General features: G+C 39.5%; 1 protein-coding gene across 2 annotated transcripts; it reads right to left on the minus strand.

Annotated features, from left to right (window-relative positions):
• On the minus strand, nt 1–11589 carry CCDC179 (coiled-coil domain containing 179). 2 transcript variants are annotated; one of them, XM_055583500.1, is made up of 4 exons: nt 11478–11589; nt 10833–10877; nt 7715–7819; nt 5201–5662 (listed from the first exon to the last, which is right to left on the minus strand). In XM_055583500.1, exons 1-4 carry the CDS (start codon nt 11520–11522, stop codon nt 5483–5485), a joined length of 375 nt encoding a protein of 124 aa, XP_055439475.1. In that variant the 5' UTR covers nt 11523–11589; the 3' UTR covers nt 5201–5482. The 2 variants fall into 2 exon arrangements, 1 of the variants encoding a protein (XP_055439475.1); XR_008715221.1 differs by lacking the exons at nt 5201–5662; nt 7715–7819 and adding an exon at nt 1–753 and having other exon boundaries at nt 11478–11543.
• Nucleotides 11590–19974: the final 8385 nt, after the last annotated feature.

The following is a 19974-nucleotide window of genomic DNA, read 5'->3' on the forward strand; positions in this document are numbered from 1 at the left end:
TTGCATAAAAGTAAAAATTCAGTATTCAAATTTTACTAATACCTTAAATGAAAATTTTAATTACACTATGGCTTATTTGCAATATCAATATATGATACAGACATTAGTTATATTAAAACTCTTTCCTAGGTACAACCTATGAAGTATAAAATAAATAAGATACAGGGTTATAATGTACAGCGCATGGAAAACAGCCAATATTTTATAGTATCTTTAAATGAAGTATAAGCTTCAAAAATATTGAATCACTACATTGTGCACCTGAATCTAATAGTTAGTCAACTACACTTCAATACGTCATACTTCAATAAAAAACAAACCGAAACAAAACTCTCTACTAGGACTTATTTAAAGATTTTAAACATCTTGTTTAAACACAAGTCATTATAAATATACAGGAGAGGAAATGTATTTTCCCCTATTATTAAAGCATAATGCTAAATCTCTAAATAAGTTGTAAATCCAGTTGCAAAAACATAAGTATGAATACATCACTTACAAAAGCATATGCATATTATTATTTGTTGAAAAGAAGCACTCTCAAATTACCAAAGTGGTAGTAAGATATCGTATTTAATAAAATTCTAGACCCTGTAGCTTAGGTGTTAAATGTTTGCACTGTGTTTATTTTGCTGAACTGGAAGAGCACTCTCTTTACTTTTTCGAATGACATCACATCACAAAATGCCACTTGATGTTAGAAATCTGTGGTCCAGCATGATTTCTTCCACACAGACTTCAACTTTATGTCCACTAGAAGAGATTAAAATACACAGAGAAAAATAAATTCAGTCAAAACGTACAAAACAAAGATTTATACAAACTATAAATTCTCTTGGAAAAGTCTTAAAAGACTTTCTTACAAAAAATAATTGTATAAAGAATTAGAAATAATATTCTAAATTAAAACAGTCACATAGAAGCCAGATATGAGTTATGATAATAGCAAACTATTATCAAATAAATCACATGCAATGTGTGCTGTGCTAGGTCGTGTCAGTCATGCCCGACTCTGTGCGACCCCATGGACTGTGGCCCACCAGGCTCCTCTGTCCCTGGAATTCTCTAGGCAAGAACACTGGAGTGCATTGCCATGCCCTCCTCCAGGGGATCTTCCTGACCCAGGGATCCAACCTGCATCTCTTAAGTCTCCTGCATTGGCAGGCAGGTTCTTTATCACTGGTGACACCTGGGAAGCCCCAAATAAATCATATCTGGATAAATATGATATAAACATTTTTTTCTATAAGTCAAGCAACAAATGCTATAAATAGAAAAAAACTGTAAAAACCAAAAATAACAATTTAGAGAGAGGGCAGAGGAATTTCTGAATATAATGGATGTGACAGAGATGTTAAACAAGGATTTTTCTTTCCAAGTTTTATGGTCTGTGATTGACTGAAAAAGTATATTAATTTACCTGTTGAGTGTTTTAAGTCTTGAAATGTCCCAAAATGAAGTGAATAAGAGTGACAAATAAGTGGAAATGGAAAGCTTATGTATATCATTATCAGCAGGAATTTAATCTTAATACTTCAGGATAATTTTAATATGTATGAATATTATAATTAATGATATAATTAGAAGATAAGTTTTGTTACAGAGATAAAAAGACAAAAAATTTTTTCGAACATTTTCCAATTGGATCCTCTGGTGTCATCATGCATCTTCTGTTCTACTGGGCACAATCCGTGTTTACGTAAAGCACTTATATGTATGGACTCAGGCCTTTATTTTCATCTCAAATCATTTAAGTTGTACAAATACTGTTGATATACTTTTTTCTGAGGCCAAAGATTAAGTAGAAAGAAAAAGAGAAGAGAAGATGGTATTAGTAGGGGTTCTGCTTATAAGACAACAATTTGCAAAAGATAAAGGAGAAGAAAAAGTGAAAAATGATATGCTCAGTTGGTAAAGAATCCACCTGCAATGCAGGAGACCCCAGTTCGATTCCTGGGTCAGGAAGATCTGCTGGAGAAGGGATAGGCTACCCACTCCAGGATTCTTGGGCCTCCCTTGTGGCTTAGCTGGTAAAGAATCCACCTGCAATGCAGGAGACCTGGGTTTGATCCCTGGGTTGGGAAGATCCCCTGGAGAAGGGAAAGGCTACCCAGTCTAGTGTTCTTGCCTGGTGAATCCCATGGACAATCCATGGGGTTGCAAAGAATTGGACACGACTGAGTGACTTTCACTTTTCAAAGCAGTATTATTCTGTACAGTCAGGTTTTGGTGCTAGTTTTCCATTCATTACAATTTTGCAATAATATCAGTAGAGAAATTGAGAATAAGCATTTGTGTTCATTTATAAAAATTGGAGACTGCTACAGCATTTTGATTGTATGTTACAAAGTGATCAGTCCACATTGGTTTGGAAATTAAACCAAACAAAATTTTAGTGTATACTTTGGAACATTGAGCCCCCTCATGTTCTTTTTGCGGAAAAAGGAAACATTGATAATGGCCTACTGCCGCCAAAAGAAAATAACTGGATGTTCTGAAGATAATTTCCGAAATTTTGTATTAAGGACAATGAATACTAAGTGCCAGATTGAACTCAGGCTTTTCATGGATCATGCATTTTATTTTTTATATTTGTATTTGTGAGAGATATCAGTTATCTCTGGAAGCTCTCTGGCTGGTAGGATAATTGATAAAGAACATTCTGCAGACATTTCTATAAGACACATCTGGCAGCTCAAGAAAGAAAAGGGAATTTTTTAACAGAAAGCCATAATGATTTGGAATTGAGGACAAGTCACAAAAAGAGGAAACCAATGGCACGAGACATCTGCACTGGAAAAGGGATGGAAAGGTTAACCAAACTAATTGTATGAAAATGAATCAAGAGTTAAAGGGCTCAGAAATCATGCCCTGTAGCAAGGTGGTCTCAGGAATCATTGCTCCCTTCTCCCCCACATCCCACATCATTAAACTTTGCTATGGAATAACTGCAGATGTGAAGAGATGACTCCTGGGAAAAGACCTTGATGCTAGGAAAGACTGATGGCAAAGGAGAAGAGGGAGGCAGAGGATGAGATGGTTAGGTAGCCATCACTCACTCAATGGACATGAATCTGAGCAAACTCCGGAGACAGTGAATAACAGGGAAGACTGGCATACTGCAGTCCATGGGGTCTCACAGAGACACGACTGAGTGACTGAATAACAACAAAGGTATGCTGTGCAAGCATATTTTAATGCATATCAGAGAGATCATGACCACGGAGATGGGATTACAAACACAGGTATATCAGCAAGAGAGGAGCTAAGTAGATATTTAAGACAGTGGGGTTACTATATAAAGTTGCATATCCTGGGATCCCATGTGGCAATACATAAACTCCCATGACTATGGAAATACAAAGGAAAGCAAAGCTAATGGGCTGAATTTATATTCATAATATGCATTTACTCGAAAAACTAGGAAGAGGATGAGTTTCAGGAGGATCAGCCTGAAAAGGAAATGAAGGTATTTTCTTTCACACTAATTGTGCTCAGTTGGTCTGACTCTGCGACCTTGTGGACTGTAGCCAAGCCAAGCTCCTCTGTCTATGGCTTTCCCAGGCAAGAATACTGGAGTGGGTTGCCTTCTCCCAGGGATCTTCCTGACACAGGGATGGAACCTGCATCTCCTTCATTGGCAAGCAGATTGTTTGCCACTGAGCCACCTGAGAAGTCCTTTTTCCCACTAATAGAACCTCAATTCTCTAGAGCAGAAAGAAATCAACTTCAATTTTTCTCTTTTTTTGCCACTTTAGACTTTCTTGCAGCTAAGGGTGGCCAGTTTTGATCAAGGAAAAATAAGTGGGAGTTTCCAGTCTGACATGTACAGAGTTTGGAAATCATCACTCACATTCTCATAACCAGAAAAATGCTGAACACACTGAAAATCAACAACTTTTCTTAGATCCATCAGAGAATTGAGGTCCCAGGGTGAACTGCTCTGCTGACACCATACTGGAAGGAACACTTAAATTTTAACGGACAAGTTGCTGTGGCTCAGTATGGATTAGCTTGAAAGTTAAAAAACTCAGGTTGGTGGGGAGTCTTAGGGAGGCCCTCTTAGGGAAGCCTTCATAGTTCACTGAGTGAAGATCAGAACTTTAGTTGGGTATTTTCCATACCTTATGTAGAAGGGTCTGGATTTGGGCATTTCCCCAGGTCAACTAGAGTTTGATAAAAGCTAAATTAGATACAAGGTAAATTAGATCCTGATAAATCAGTTCCCTTGAGTATGCCCTGTTAGGAGAACAAAGAGCCCTAAGTATTTCAAAATGGCAGTTCCCCCTTCCACTCTGGAAGCAAAGAGATTTTTCCCTGATCTTCTATTATGTGATCATATCACTAGATGCAGAATGAGCATTTGACAAAATCCAACACCCCTTTATGATTTAAAAAAAAAAAATCCAGCAAAGTAGGAATAGAGAGGGATTGTCTCAAACTTAAGAAAGAACATTTATAAAACACCTACAGCTAACCTCATATTTAATGATGAGTAACTAGATGTTTTCCAGCTAAGATCAGGAACTCTGATGAAAAAAAATTATCAAAGATGACCTAAATAAATCTGATAAACAAGGCTCATTTATAAAAAGACTCAATATTATTAAGATGTCAGTTTTTCCCAAAGAGATCTACAGATCTAGCACAATACAATCAAAATTACAGCAAGTTACTTTGTGGATTTTAATAAACTGTTTCTAAGTTTTATATGAATAAACAAAAAGACCAAGGATTACTGACACAACACTGAAGGAGAAGAACAAAGTTAGAAGGCTGACACTTATGTTATTGATGTTACTAATCTAACTCCCGGATTTACTATAAAGCTACAGTAATCAAGAGTGTGGAATTGGCAAAAGAACAGATAAATGCTCTATTTAATGGAACAGAATAGATAGCCCAGAAATAGACCCACACAGATACAAATAGCCAACAGGACTTTGACAAAGGAGCAAAGGCAATACAATATAGATAGGATAGCTTCATCAGGAAATGGTGCTGTAAAAATCCGAACGACAGCCACATGCAAAAAAAAAAAAAAAAAAAAGTCAGTTTATACCTTTCATTGAAAGGAACTCAAAATGTAGCATAGACCTAATGTAAAGTATAAAATTATAAAAATTCTAGAAAATAACACAGGAGAAATGCTATAAGACCTTGGATTTCACAATGAGTTTTTAGATACACTAAAAGCATGATCCATGAAAGAAATAATTGATAAGGTTCATTAAAATTAAAAACTTCGGCTCTGGGAAAATACTACTAAAAAAATGAAAACACAAAGGACAGATTGGTAGAAAATATTTGCAAAATACATATGAAAAGCTGGCATCCAAAATACACAAATGGCTCAAAACACAACTATAAAAAATAAACAATTAAAAAGTGGGCAAAATGCCTGAATAGACACCTTATCAAAGAAGTTATACAGTTGGCAGATAAACATATAAAATGATTGTCAACATGCTGAGTCGCTGAGTCATGTTTGACTCTTTTTGACCCCATGGACTGTAGCCCACCAGGCTCCTCTGTCCATGGGGAGGATCTCCAGACAAGGATACTGGAGTGGTTTGCCATGCCCTCCTCCAAGGGATCTTCCCAACTCAGGGGTTGAATCCAGGTATCCCACATTGCAGGTGGATTCTGACCCACCATGGAACTGCAAATTAAAATAATGAAATATCACTACACAACTATCTACATGGCTAAAATCCGCAAACACTGATGACATCAAATGTGGGCAACGGTGAGGAGCAACAGAGAACTGTTATTCATTGCTGCTGCTGCTGCTGCTAAGTCGCTTCACTCGTGTCTGACTCTGCGACCCCATAGACGGCAGCCCACCAGGCTCCCCAGTCCCTGGGATTCTCCAGGCAAGAACACTGGAATGGGTTGCCATTTCCTTCTCCAATGCAGGAAAGTGAAAAGTGAAAGTGAAGTTGCTCAGTCGTGTCCGACTCTTGGAAGACAGTTTTGCCAGTTTTTTTTTTTTCCCCTCAAAGCTAAACACAGTTTTACCATATGATCCAGCAATTGTGTTTCTAGGTATTTCATGTAAAAAAATTTTACACATTTTTTATGTGTAAAAAAAATTTTCCCATGAATGTTTAAAGCAATTTTATTGATGATTGCTAAAACTGCAAGTGCCCACGATGTTTTTCAGTAGGTGAATGGATCCATGCAATGGGTAAAGAGAAATGACTTATCAAATCATGAAAAGATATGAAGGAAACTTAAGTGTCTATTACTAAGTAAAAGAAATCAGTATGAAAGACTGCATACTCTATGATTCCAACCATATGACATTCTGGAAAAAGGCAAAACTATAGAGATAGCAAAAATATCAGTGATTGCCAGGAGTTTGAGACAGGAGAGGGAAGAGGGAAAGGAAGGCAATGGCACCCCACTCCAGTACTCTTGCCTGGAAAATCCCATAGACGGAGGAGACTGGTAGGCTGCAATCCATGGGGTCGCTAAGAGTCGGACATGACTGAGCGACTTCACTTTCACTTTTCACTTTCGTGCATTGCAGAAGGAAATGGCAACCCACTCCAGTGGTCTTGCCTGGAGAATCCCAGGGACTGGGGAGCCTGGTGGGCTGCCGTCTATGGGGTCACACAGAGTCAGACACGACTGTAAAAGATTCTGATGCTGGGAGAGATTGGGAGCAGGAGAAGAAGGGGACAACAGAGGATGAGATGGCTGGATGGCATCACTGACTCGATGGATGTGAGTCTGAGTGAACTCCAGGAGTTGGTGATGGACAGGGAGGCCTGGCGTGCTGCGATTCATGGGGTTGCAAAGAGTCGGACACGACTGAGTGACTGAACTGAACTGATTAGGTAGACAATTGGTACTACATGTAAAAAGCTCATGGAGGCAATATAAAGTGTTACATGGAAGAACTTTCATTTTTTAAAAGATTTTTTAAAAAATGTGGACCATTTTAAAAGTCTTTCTTGAACTTGTTACAATATTCCTTCTACTGTTTATGTTCTGGATTTTTGGCCATGAGGCATGTGGGATCTCAGCTCCCTGACCAGGGATTGAACCTGCAGCCCCTGTGTTGGAAGGCTATGTCTTAACCACTGGACCATCAGATAAGTCCCTGGAAGAACTTTCAAATGTATATCAAAGGTATGAAGAAAGATGGAATAAGCTGTGGTTGGTGTAGAGTTTTCTGATGTTACAAGTGCTCAAGTCTAGATTGAAAAACTATTTGGCAGGAGATTTTGTGACTTATTCTGCAAATAATATAATCAAGAAGATTTAAGTGGATAACTTTGTGCAGTTAATAATACATGCAAAGGAATTCAGAACATCAAGGTTTCAAAGATCACACTCTTTCCATTAGACCACATTATCTTCAAGAGACAACTACAAAGAAGACTTAAATAACAGATGAGAATTTGATTAGAGGAGTTTTGGGGGTTTTCACCCTAAAAAATCTGCCTAAGACGGGAGGTAATAGTTTTCTTCAAATATCTAAAGGACTTTCCAGTGGAAGGAAAGTCATTGGATTTATGACTGGTTATTAGGCATACAATTGGTACTACATGTAAAAAGCTCATGGAGGCTCAACTGCAGCCAGACTACAGTTACCAATTTCTCAAAGGAAAGGGGAAAAACAAAATTTAGAGTGTTATATAAATGAAAAAAATGATGATGTGTTTTGCATTTAAGGATCTGTTAATTTCAATGGCGCACTTACTAGGAGTCCAGGTTCTGGAACAGGTGCAGGCCTTGAAAACCGTTTATTAAATTTCCTCTTCTGTTTCCATAGGTTTCTCATATGCTCAATACGTTTAGCTGTGGACTTTAGGAAAAAATTAAAAGGAAAGAAAACTTTTACAGTATTAACAGAGCATGCCAACATTTTTGGTTTGTATTCACAAAAAAAGATAAACATAATCAGTGGATATGGCTTACACAGCTACATAGAAATAGGGGAAAAACTTTTGCAAATGTGTGGTTTATAGATGAAGAAAACACTTTGGAGCTTCAGTAGAGTTTTCAAATGAAACTCTGTATTTTGATTTCTATTTCACTAACTGTAGCACTATTAGACAGAAGGAAAGATATACCCATTTGAATGCAGAGTTCCAAAGAATAGCAAGGAGATAAGAAAGGCTTCCTCAGTGATCATTTGATTTCCATTTCACTAACTGGCACTATTAGACAGAAGGAAAGATATACCCATTTGAATGCAGAGTTCCAAAGAATAGCAAGGAGATAAGAAAGGCTTCCTCAGTGATCAATGCAAAGAAATAGAGGAAAACAATAGAATGGGAGACTAGAGATCTCTTCAAGAAAATTAGAGATACCAAGGGAACATTTCATACAAAGATGGGCTCGATAAAGGACATAAATGGTATGGACCTAACAGAAGCAGAAGATATTAAGAAGAGGTGGCAGGAATACACAGAAGAACTGTACAAAAAAGATCTTCATGACCCAGAAAATCATGATGGTGTGATCACTCACCTAGAGCCAGACATCCTGGAATGTGAAGACAAGTGGGCCTTAGAAAGCATCACTACGAACAAAGCTAGTGGAGGTGATGGAACCAGAGATCAGATTGCCAACATCCACTGGATCATTGAAAAAGCAAGAGAGTTCCAGAAAAACATCTTCTGCTTTATTGACTACACCAAAGCCTTTGACCGTGTGGATCACAACAAATGGTAGAAAACTCTGAAAGAGATGGGAGTATCAGACTACCTGACCTGCCTCCAAAGAAATCTGTATGCAGGTCAAGAAGCAACAGTTAAAACTGGACATGGAACAACAGACTGGTTCCAAAATGGGAAAGGAGTACATCAAGGCTGCATATTGTCACTCTGCTTATTTAACTTATATGCAGAGTACATCATGAGAAATGCTGGGCTGGATGAAGCACAAGCTGGAATCAAGATTGCTGGGAGAAATATTTATAACCTCAGATATGCAGATGATACCACCCTTATGGCAGAAATCGAAGAACTAAAGAGCCTCTTGATGAAAGTGAAAGAGTAGAGTGAAAAAGTTGGCTTAAAACTCAACATTCAGAAAACTAAGATCATGGCATCTGGTCCAATCACTTCATGGCAATTAGATGGGGAAACAGTGGAAACAATGTGATACTTTATTTTGGGGGGCTCCAAAATCACTGCAAATGGTGACTGCAAGCCATGAAATTAAAATACGCTTGCTTCTTGGAAGGAAAGCTATGATCAACCTAGAGAGCATATTAAAAAGCAGAGATGTTACTTTGCCAACAAAGTTCTGTCTAGTCAAAGCTATGGTTTTTTTCAGTAGTCATGTATGCATGTGAGAGTTGTACTATAAAGAAAGCTGAGCACTGAAGAATTAATGCTTTTGAACTGTGGCGTGGGGGAAGACTCTTGAGAGTCCTTTGGACTGCAAGGAGATCAAACCAGTCAATCCTAAAGGGAAATCAGTCCTGAATATTCATTGGAAGGGCTGATGCTGAAGCTGAAACTCCAATATTTTGGCCACCTGATGCTAAGAACTGGCTCACTAGAAAAGACCCCAATGCTGGAAAAGACTGAAGGCAGAGGAGAAGGGGCTGACAGAGGATGAGATAGTTGGATGGCATCACTGACTTGACGGACATGAGTTTGAGTAAGTTCTGGGCATTGGTGATGGACAGGGAAGCCTGGCGTGCTGCAGTCTATGGGGTTGCAAAGTGTTGGACATGACTTAAAGACTGAACTGAACTGAACTGAGACAGATCTAAGACTCATGGATATATGTGTTTACTTTTATTTTAAAGGTAATGTTCATTTTAAAATCCCAAAGGGCTTTTCTTTATAGAAGTAAGAATACAAAATACATGCACATTCTTTAGTTCTCTTAAATGATGAACGTCACACAGAGTTTTATATCCCCATTGCATGGCTGTCATCTATAAGTAGCAGAGACCTCGGAGATGCAACTAGAATGCTTGGAAGACAAGGTAACAGAGTAGTAGGGTGGAAAAGACAGGAATAATAGGAACTTTTCCACTGCCAATGTGAAATTGGTACAATTGCTTTGAAAAACATATGGCATTATTTTTCATAACAATGGTAAGGTCCAATCCTTTTATTCTTGCCCAAATAATCAAGATAAACCCTTGATTATGGGGAGGGGGGTGGGAAAGCATGTACTCTAAAGTTCACAGTAGCACTGGTCATCATTGGAAAATTTGGAAACAACCCAATATTCATCAACAGGAGAAAGGATCAATGAACTGTTATATGTGCCACAATGAATATTAATAGCAGTGAAAACAAAGGAATTATAACTATATACCACATTATGAGCAAATCTTTGAAAACAATATCAAGAAGAAAGGATAAATCATACAATGAATTTTGTGTGATTCTATGCTTATGAAGTTCAAAACCAAGAAGACAATATACTTTTAAGAGCATTAAAGGAAAAGATTAGATTGATAAAAATAAAATTCAAGGTAGTGGTTACCTCTGGGAGAGATGCTAGGCTCAGGTTGAGCACAGAAGCAGCCTCTAGACAAGTTCAAGGATACTCATATGTTTTCTTAAATTGGAGGTATATTTTATAATTTCATATGCTGTATAAATATATATATATATACCCTGTCCACATACAAAATGTTACATTAAAAAAAGGAGAAAAATATACCATTTAGGTTATCCTAGTTAAGACTCATTCTGATACTAGTCACAAGATCCCAGAGTCTCAACAAAGATAACACAGAAGGGTCTAGCTAGTAAAATTTCTGTCCTATTAGGGATCAGCACACAGAAAGGAATGTGATAAAGTCACATTTTTGAAATAACCAGGATTATTTATTTAAATATTACCTGCCTTTCAGTGACTTCTGCAGGATGCCGCCAGCTTGAGCTTTCCTACATAACATGTAAGATTAAAAAAAATTTTAAAAAGGGCATGAACAAAGGAAAAATTAAGTTATTATGATAGGAAGCCTGTGCTACTATTTTCTGTTTATGTAATAGATGCCTACTATCTCAACTGCAAGAGGCAGGATCAGAATAAGAATAGCAAAGTGAACACTGGGTGGAAGATGAGATTGTATTATGAGAAAAAGAAAAAAAAAAAACATCCATGAACCACACTACCGGGACTACTGAGATTTATTCTGGAAGGAGAGGGTGTACAAGAAAAACCAAACAAGCATGTTTCAGTTGGTACTGAACATTGCCACGCTGGGTCAGTGTCATTCAACCAACAGAAGACAGCACGTGCTTGGCCCCGGAAGGCAGGAGGCGGGGCTTTTCCACCTCCCTGTAGGTCCTGTAGCCCAGGATCCAGTCGGCCTTCTCCCACTACCACCCCTCCCAACTCCCCGCTGGATTTCCCAACCCCAAACCACCAGTCGTCTTGCAAGGGCAAGCAGCGCGAGGGGCCAAGGCAGCCTCCGAGAAGGGGGAGGGCAGGCGCAGAGCCCGGGGCTGCAGAGGCGGCGCTGAGGGCTTGGGAGGACTCACGGGGTTGACTTGGACAGAGTCGTCCTCCCTACAGCACAGGCACATGCTGCAGAGCCTTGCAGCGCCGCAGCGCCCACCGCCGGCCCCCCGTCCCAGTCCTCAGAGGGGCGCCCCCGGTGGCCCCCTGTGGCCCCCGCGAGCCCCGCCCTGTTCCATCACAATCCTCTTTATCCTACCCGCTGGGGGCCCGCCCTTTCCCTTAGCGGTCTTCCAATCGCAGTGCAAGGAAGCTGAAGTCAGTAGCTCACCCGAGATGGGCTAGCCTTCCGGTTCCTTTGCTTTGACATCCTTTGCGTAACACCCTCCGGTTTTCCATCTTTTCCAGACCTCATCGCTCTACTCTTGCCTCCAGGGAGTTCCCCTCCCTTCTTAACACATCTAGCTTATATTCCATGGTCCCTGGGTTTCTTAGTTCCGTCACCTCATGATTCTTCTGTCACAGCTTCCCGTTGGATACATCCAAGTACTTGTCTTCTCCTGGTCAGTACCCAGGCAGAAGGGAGAAAACTTGAAGATAGCTGCAATGCACATTCACTGTCTCTGGCTTAAACTGGGTCCTCACCGCTGCTTACCACTTCTTTTATGTTGCACCACTTCTTCGGGGGGCTTTGCAGCGTTTCCTTCAAACTGTTTGTCCTCTATTAAAATCTCAGAACCCACTATTTCCAGGTCACTTTTAGAAGAAGCAAAACAAGTCTTGCTTCGTACCCTGATAATGGCTAACACTTCTGTAGAGGTTATGCTCAGTGCTCTTAGATGAACTTATGCATATGTAACTCATTAACTCTTTATAGCAACCCAACAGGGGCATCTATGCTGATTATCCTCTTGGAAACAAGGCTCTAGTATGTTAAATAACTTGCCCACGTAATTAGCAGCGTCAGTCCTGTCCAACTCTGTGCGACCCTATGGACTTATGGCCCGCCAGGCTTCTCTGTCCAAGGGATTCTCCAGGCAAGAATACTGGAGTGGGTTGCCATGCCCTCCTCAATACATAACTTGAACTTGCCCAAGATTATATAATTGGAGAGGGAGCTGGAATTTATATCCACGATCAGCCTCCAGAGCCTGTGCTCTAAATACTGTGCTGGGCCATCAACTACTTTTAAAAGATTAGACTGCCCAATAAATTCTGGGTACGCAGAGATTATTTAGAGACTGGGGATGACTGCTGATGGGTCAACTGTCCCTGCCAGATGAAGTGTCACTGCTAGGGTGACAGGAGACCAAGAGGACAGGTCTGAGTCCCATCCTTCTGCGCTCCCACCTGCTTCCCAGTCTCTGTCCGGTACCCACTATTAGCTGAACGTACAAGGATCCAGCTGAATAAATTTCCAGATCTTTTCTTTCTTTTTTTTAAATTTGTTTTTTAATTGGGGGAAATTGCTTTACAATGTCGTGTTAGTTTCTGCTGTGCAACAATGCAAATCAGCTATCATTATACATATATCCTCTCCATCTTGAGCCTCTCTCTCCTCTCCCCATCCCACCCCTCAGCTCTTTTATTTCTAAAGAGAAAAATAAATATGTGAAGTCCCAACCTTGGCTTTACAAAGTAGAGTATGGAAGAGTGGGTTTAGAGCTGAAAGATAAGGGACCAGTAAGTAGCACAACAGCCATCATGCCCTAAATCACTTTGCAGTCCTTCAACTCCCCACTATTCGTATTGAGAATCTGCATCACACTACAGACAGCCAATGCTCTGCACCTCACTCAAATCTCAAAATGTGATATTGTTGTTGTTGTTCAGTCTCAGTCATGTGCAACTCTTTGCCATCCCTTGGACTGCAGCATGCCAGGCTTCCCTGTCCTTCACCATCTTCCGGAGCTTTCTCAAACTTATGTCCATTAAGTCAGTGATATGACCAAGAGCAAAGGGGCAAAGAATATACTGTCTGAATCTGGGCAGTATATTTGCATAAAAATTGCCTTTGCCAAAAATCTATGCAATTTAACTGTAAAATAAATTATTAACACACCTGAATATTAAATGTCAGCAGTCTTCCTACATGCTCATATTTGATTGGTACAGAGCTGCAATTCTCAAAATAAACTCCAGAAATACTTGTAATTTTACATGAAAAAACAAAACAAGTAAACAAACCACACAACCTTTCTACCTAAAAATGAGTGCTGAGTTCAAGTATGTTTTGGACATAATGGTAAATGTAAGAGTCAAAAGGTTAAAAAAAAAGATAAATAAGTATCTTTATTGTTGGACTACTTTAAAACTTCTAATATGCTAGTGATTATGAATTACAGGTTCTTTACCACTAGTGCCGTCTGGGAAGCCCCAATATATTATACAGTGTTTGTCTAATTTATTGCTTGTGGGATCACTTTGTGCCATCTACATATATATATATAGTGCCATGTATATGCATATAAAATCTTCCTCACTTATATGTGGGGGATTCTTCATTAAATACAGTAGTTATTTCTGAATAACTTAATATTATTTTATATTACTTTAAGCATGACATACTTGAGTATGTCAAGGCTGTATGTTTTCAGAGTACATCATGCAAAATGCCAGACTGGATGAAGCACAAGCTGGAATCAAGATTGCCAGGAGAAATATCAATAACTTCACATATGCAGGTGGTGACACCACCCTATGGCAGAAAGCGAAGAAGAACTAAAGAATCTCGATGAAAGTGAAAGAGGAGACTGAAAAAGCTGGCTTGAAACCAAACATTCATAAAACAAATATCATGGCATCAGTTCAGTTCAGTTCAGTCCCTCAGTCGTGTCCGACTCTTTGCGACCCCATGAATCGCAGCACCCCAGGCCTCCCTGTCCATCACCAACTCCCGGAGTTCACTCAGACTCACATCCATCGAGTCAGTGATGCCATCCAGTCATCTCATCCTCTGTCGTCCCCTTCTCCTCCTGCTCCCAATCCCTCCCAACATCAGAGTCTTTTCCAATGAGTCAACTCTTCACATGAGGTGGCCAAAGTACTGGAGTTTCAACTTTAGCATCATTCCTTCCAAAGAAATCCCAGAGCTGATCTCCTTCAGAAGGGACTGGTTGGATCTCCTTGCAGTCCAAGGGACTCTCAAGAGTCTTCTCCAACACCACAGTTGAAAAGCATCAATTCTCTGGCACTTAGCTTTCTTCACAGTCCAACTCTCACATCCATACATGACCACAGGAAAAACCATAGCCTTGACTAGACAGACCTTTGTTGGCAAAGTAATGTCTCTGCTTTTGAATATGCTACCTAGGTTGGTCATAACTTTTCTTCCAAGGAGTAAGTATCTTTTAATTTCATGGCTGCAGTCACCATCTGCAGTGATTTTGGAGCCCAAAAAAATAAAGTCTGACACTGTTTCCACTGTTTCCCCATCTATTTCCCATGAAGTGATAGGACCAGATGCAAGCCAACTTTTTCACTCTCCTCTTTCACTTTCATCAAGAGGCTTTTTAGTTTCTCTTCACTTTCTGCCAAGGGTGGTGTCATCTGCACGTCTGAGGTTATTGATATTTCTCCCAGCAATCTTGATTCCAGCTTGTGCTTTTTCCAGCCCAGTGTTTCTCATGATGTACTCTGCATATAAGTTAAATAAGCAGGGTGACAATATACAGCTTTGATATACTTCTTTTCCTATTCAGAACCAGTCTGTTGTTCTATGTCCAGTTCTAACTATTGCTTCCTGACCTTCATATAGGTTTATCAAGAGGCAGTTCAGGTGGTCTGGTATTCCCATCTCTTGAAGAATTGTCCACAGTTTATTGTGATCCACACAGTCAAAGGCTTTGGCATAGTCAATAAAGCAGAAATAGATGTTTTTCTGGAACTCTCTTGCTTTTTCCATGATCCAGCAGATGTTGGCAATTTGATCTCTGGTTCCTTTGCCTTTTCTAAAACCAGCTTGAATATCTGGTAGTTCATGGTTCACGTATTGCTGAAGCTTGGCTTGGAGAATTTTGAGCGTTACTTTACTAGCCCGTGAGATGAGTGCAATTGTGCGGTAGTTTGAGCATTCTTTGGCATTGCCTTTCTTTGGGATTGGAATGAAAACTGACCTTTTCCAGTCCTGTGGCCACTGCTGAGTTTTCCAAATTTGCTGGCATATTGAGTGCAGCACTTTCACAGCATCATCTTCCAGGATTTGAAATAGCTCAACTGGAATTCCATCACCTCCACTAGCTTTGTTTGTAGTGATGCTTTCTAAGGCCCACTTGACTTCACATTCCAGGATGTCTCTGGTCCCATCAACTCATGGCAAATGGATAGGGAAACAATGGAAACAGTGAGAGACTTTATTTTGTGGGGGAGCTCCAAAATCACTGCAGATGTTGACTGCAGCCATGAAATTAAAAGATGCTTGCTTCTTGGAAGAAAATCTATGACAAACCTAGATAGCATAATAAAAAGCGGAGACATTACTTTACCGACAAAGGTCTGTCTTGTCAAAGCTATGGTTTTTCTAGTAGTCAGGTATGGATGTGAGAGTTGAACTTTTATAAAGAAAGCTGAGCACTGAAGAATAGATGCTTTTGAACTGTGGTATTGGAGATTCTTGAGAGTCCCTTGGACTTTAAGGAGATCAAACCAGTCCATCCTAAAGGAAATCAGTCTCCTGAAGATTCATTGGAAGGACTGATGCTGAAGCTAAAACTCCAATATTTTGGCAACCTGATGTGAAGAACTGACTCCTTGGAAAAGGCTCTGATGCTGGGAAAGATTGAGGGCAGGAAGAGAAGGTGTTGACAGAGGATGAGATGGTTGGATGGCATCACTGACTTGATGGACATGAGTTTGAGCAAGCTCAGGGAGTTGGTTATGGACAGGGAAGCCTGGCGTACTGCAGTCCATGGCATCACAAAAAGTCGGACATGACTAAGTGACTAAACTGAACTGAAGCATGACCTTGCAATGTCATAAATTATATCATTAACTCTTAATATCAATATTTCAGCTTTTTCCCACATGCAATTATTTGTCTCATTTTCTAAGAAAAATATGCTGATCTTTGTTTTATATCTTTTTTTTTAATTTTATTTTTAAACTTTACATAATTGTATTAGTTTTGCCAAATATCAAAATGAATCTGCCACAGGTATACATGTGTTCCCCATCCTGAACCCTCCTCCCTCCTCCCTCCCCATTCCACCCCTCTGGCTGTTTCATAATGCAAGTGCGATTAGCTTGTGAGAGTATTTCTGCACTGCAGCTGGTATTTTTAATTAGCTTTCTCTGGATATTTAATAAATATATACTGATAAATCAGTTAAAGTAATATGGCACTAATCAATGCTACATATATATCACCTAAAACAGGATAATATTTATAAAATAGAATGCCTACATAATTTCCTTTGCTTAAATATTAAGCATATTCTTTCATGTCTTTCAAATGAAATCATTTCAGGTTTGTGTCTTTGCAGCTTTCTTTGCTATCATCCCAAGTATTTCCAAGCTTGTTAGTTAGAAACTGAATTTATGGAAGAATTTAAATATTTCATTCACATTTTTAAAAAGCTTATCATGTTTGATGTTTCCATAATTAGATTTTACTTTGTAAGTTTATACAAATACAGTACAAATTCTTAAGAATATTAGCTCATAAGCTTTTCCACATAAATGCAACAACTTATGCAGAAATACAAATGGATTGTCCACATTGGACTATCTTGTCCTGTTATTCAAAGATTTTCTGTTTTGTTAGTTTTCTGGGATTCCAAGAGAGGATGGAATCTATTTTGGGGCATGAAGAAACTTTATTATTTACTTTGATTTCAATATAACTACTTTTCAATTTGAGACTATTTTCCAAAGTACATAGGAGGATTTTGACTAATTCATATACATTAAAATTTCCCTGTGACTTTATTTTTTCAAATAACTTTAAGGAAACAAAACTTTTTTAGGTCTTAAGATTGTTTAAACCCTGGAAATTTTTCTTACGATTAAAGTCTGTTACCATTCTGGGATAAAATGCTAAAGTAAATCAGGTGTTGACAGATTCATTGCTCTTTCTTTTGACCCTTCTTCCATCCTACATATATTTATATCCACTGAATGATTCTTCTGTTCCAGTGTCTATGCTTCATGCTGGAGTTTTAGTACCAAACAAGCCAGATTCCTGTATGATGAGTCCCATGTTAAATAATACTAGTGTAGGGGTGACTCCATGGTGTACAATCTGTGTAGTCACACACTGGGACTCAGTGCTTAGAAAGATTGATGCTCGGTTCTTACTGTCTTAAAATTCTTAATTTTTAAGCAAGTGGCTCTGAATTTTCATTCGTCAATTTGTTGTTCTTTAGTCACTTAGTCCTGTTTGACTCTTTTGTGACCCTAAGGACTATAGGCTCCTCTGTTCATAAGATTTCTCAGGCTAGAGTACTGAAGTTGGTTGCTATTTCCTTCTCCAGGGAATCTTCCAGATCCAGGGATCAAAACTGCTTCTCCTTTATTTCAGGTGGATTCTTTACTGCTGAGCCACCAGGGAAGCGCTGCTGCTGCTGCTCCGCTGCTAAGTCCCTTCAGTCATGTCTGACTCTGTGCGACCCCATAGATGGCAGCCCACCAGGCTCCCCTGTCCCTGGGATTCTCCAGGCAAGAACACTGGAGTGGGTTGCCATTTCCTTCTCCAATGCATGAAAGTAAAAAGTAAAAGTGAAGTCGCTCAGTCCTGTCTGACTCTTAGCGACCCCATGGACTACAGCCCACCAGGCTGTTCCATCCATGGGATTTTCCAGGCAAGAGTACTGGAGTGGGGTGCCACTGCCTTTTCCAAGGGAAGCCCTAGGACCTGCAAATTGTATAGGTTGTCTTGAGCCTACTCTACAAAGTGGGAGAAATATCTATCAATTATCTATCTATCATCAAATATCTGGGACATAGTAGCACTTAATATCATTTTTATTATTATTTTATGAGTGAAGTTTATAGTAGATTTTTCCTTTTCTGTACCTGTGTGTAGTGAACCTGTGAAATTAAGACTGTAAATATGTCTATATTAAGTTACATCTTTTAAAATCCAGCCTATCGCTTCATCCTATCCAGAGTCCTTTTGTTCTCTACAGTACAGCTCCTCTGTGTCATCTGCTCACTTGGTCACTGTGTTACATCATCATCCAAATTTTAATAAAAACTTTGCATGGCACAGGGTCGAGAAGGATACTGCACATCTCAGCACAGAAAGCTGCACTGATATTTTATCAGTAAGTATTCACCAGTACCTTTTGGTAGAATTTATTCAGTTATATATTCACTCAAATACTAGCTAGTTCTGATTATATTCATCTTGTTGGCATCAATATCATGAAATTTTTTTAATATATTATTGGAATCTGAATGTGCTTTATGCTGCAAGTCCATATAGTTTGCTTGTTCAGCAAACTTCTCCCCAATTTAGAAATTGACTTATCAAATTCTAGAGTTAATATTGCATAAATAGATCAATAAAAGAGTTAAACTAGGGAGAAGAAAAACCCCAACATTTTTGTTGGACTGTTTTTTATTTATTTCATAGTTTATTGTATTAATTTTCTATGTGCTATAAAAATTACCACAGACTTGGTAGCTTAGAGCAACAGAAGTTTATTCTAGAGGTCAGAAGTCTGAAATCAGGGTGTCAGTAGGGCTTTACTCTCTCAAGGGGCTCAAGGGTAGACTCTGATCCTTGGCTTTTCTGGCTTCCAGTGGCTGCCTGCACTCACTGGCTTGAAGGCACAACATCCCAGTCTTTGTGCTCATCTCACTCAGCCTTATTTTCTATGTGTGTCTAATGTTTGCCTCTTAGAGGATGCTTGTGATGGTATCTGGAGCCCACCTAGATAACCCAGGACAATCTCATCTCAAAATTCTTAATTTAATCACATCTGCAAAGACCCCTTTTCCAAATAAAGCATTGTTCATTAGGTTCCAACCCCCATTGGTGGCTCAGAAGGTAAAGAATCTGCCTGCAGTGCAGGAGACTCAGGTTCAATCCGTGGGTCAGCAAGATACCCCCAAAAAGGGAATGGCTACCCACTCCAGTATTCTTGGGCTTCATTGGTGGCTCAGATGGTAAGGGATCTGCCTGCAGTGTAGGAGACCCAGGTTCAATCCCTGGGTGGGGAAGATCCCCTGGAGAAGGGAATGGCAACCCACTCCAGTATTCTTGTGTGGGAAATCCCATGGACAGAGGAGCCTGGAGGGCTAGTCCATGGGATTGCAAAGAGTCAGACACAACTGAGCAACTAACACTTTCACTTCACTTTCCAGGGATTCTAAAGTTCCCTGGAAGGTTCCAAGGAATAGTGCATTGGCATATCTTTGAGAACAATTTTTAGCCTACCACAGATAAAGTTTTGCCTTTTGATTTCAAATTACATATAGAATGGGTATCATATATCTTCATCCTTAGGGCTACCGTATATGTTAACCTGACCCTGGGTAGGGGTTGATTTTACTTGCTTCTCCTTTGTCTCATGAGGACTTGCTTGTCCTTTCCACCATCTAGAGCTGGGGCTCCTCACCTCTGTGGTGCAGAGCTAG

The sequence above is a fragment of the Bubalus kerabau genome, chromosome 5 (assembly GCF_029407905.1).
Source record: "Bubalus kerabau isolate K-KA32 ecotype Philippines breed swamp buffalo chromosome 5, PCC_UOA_SB_1v2, whole genome shotgun sequence".
Taxonomy (NCBI): domain Eukaryota; kingdom Metazoa; phylum Chordata; class Mammalia; order Artiodactyla; family Bovidae; genus Bubalus; species Bubalus kerabau.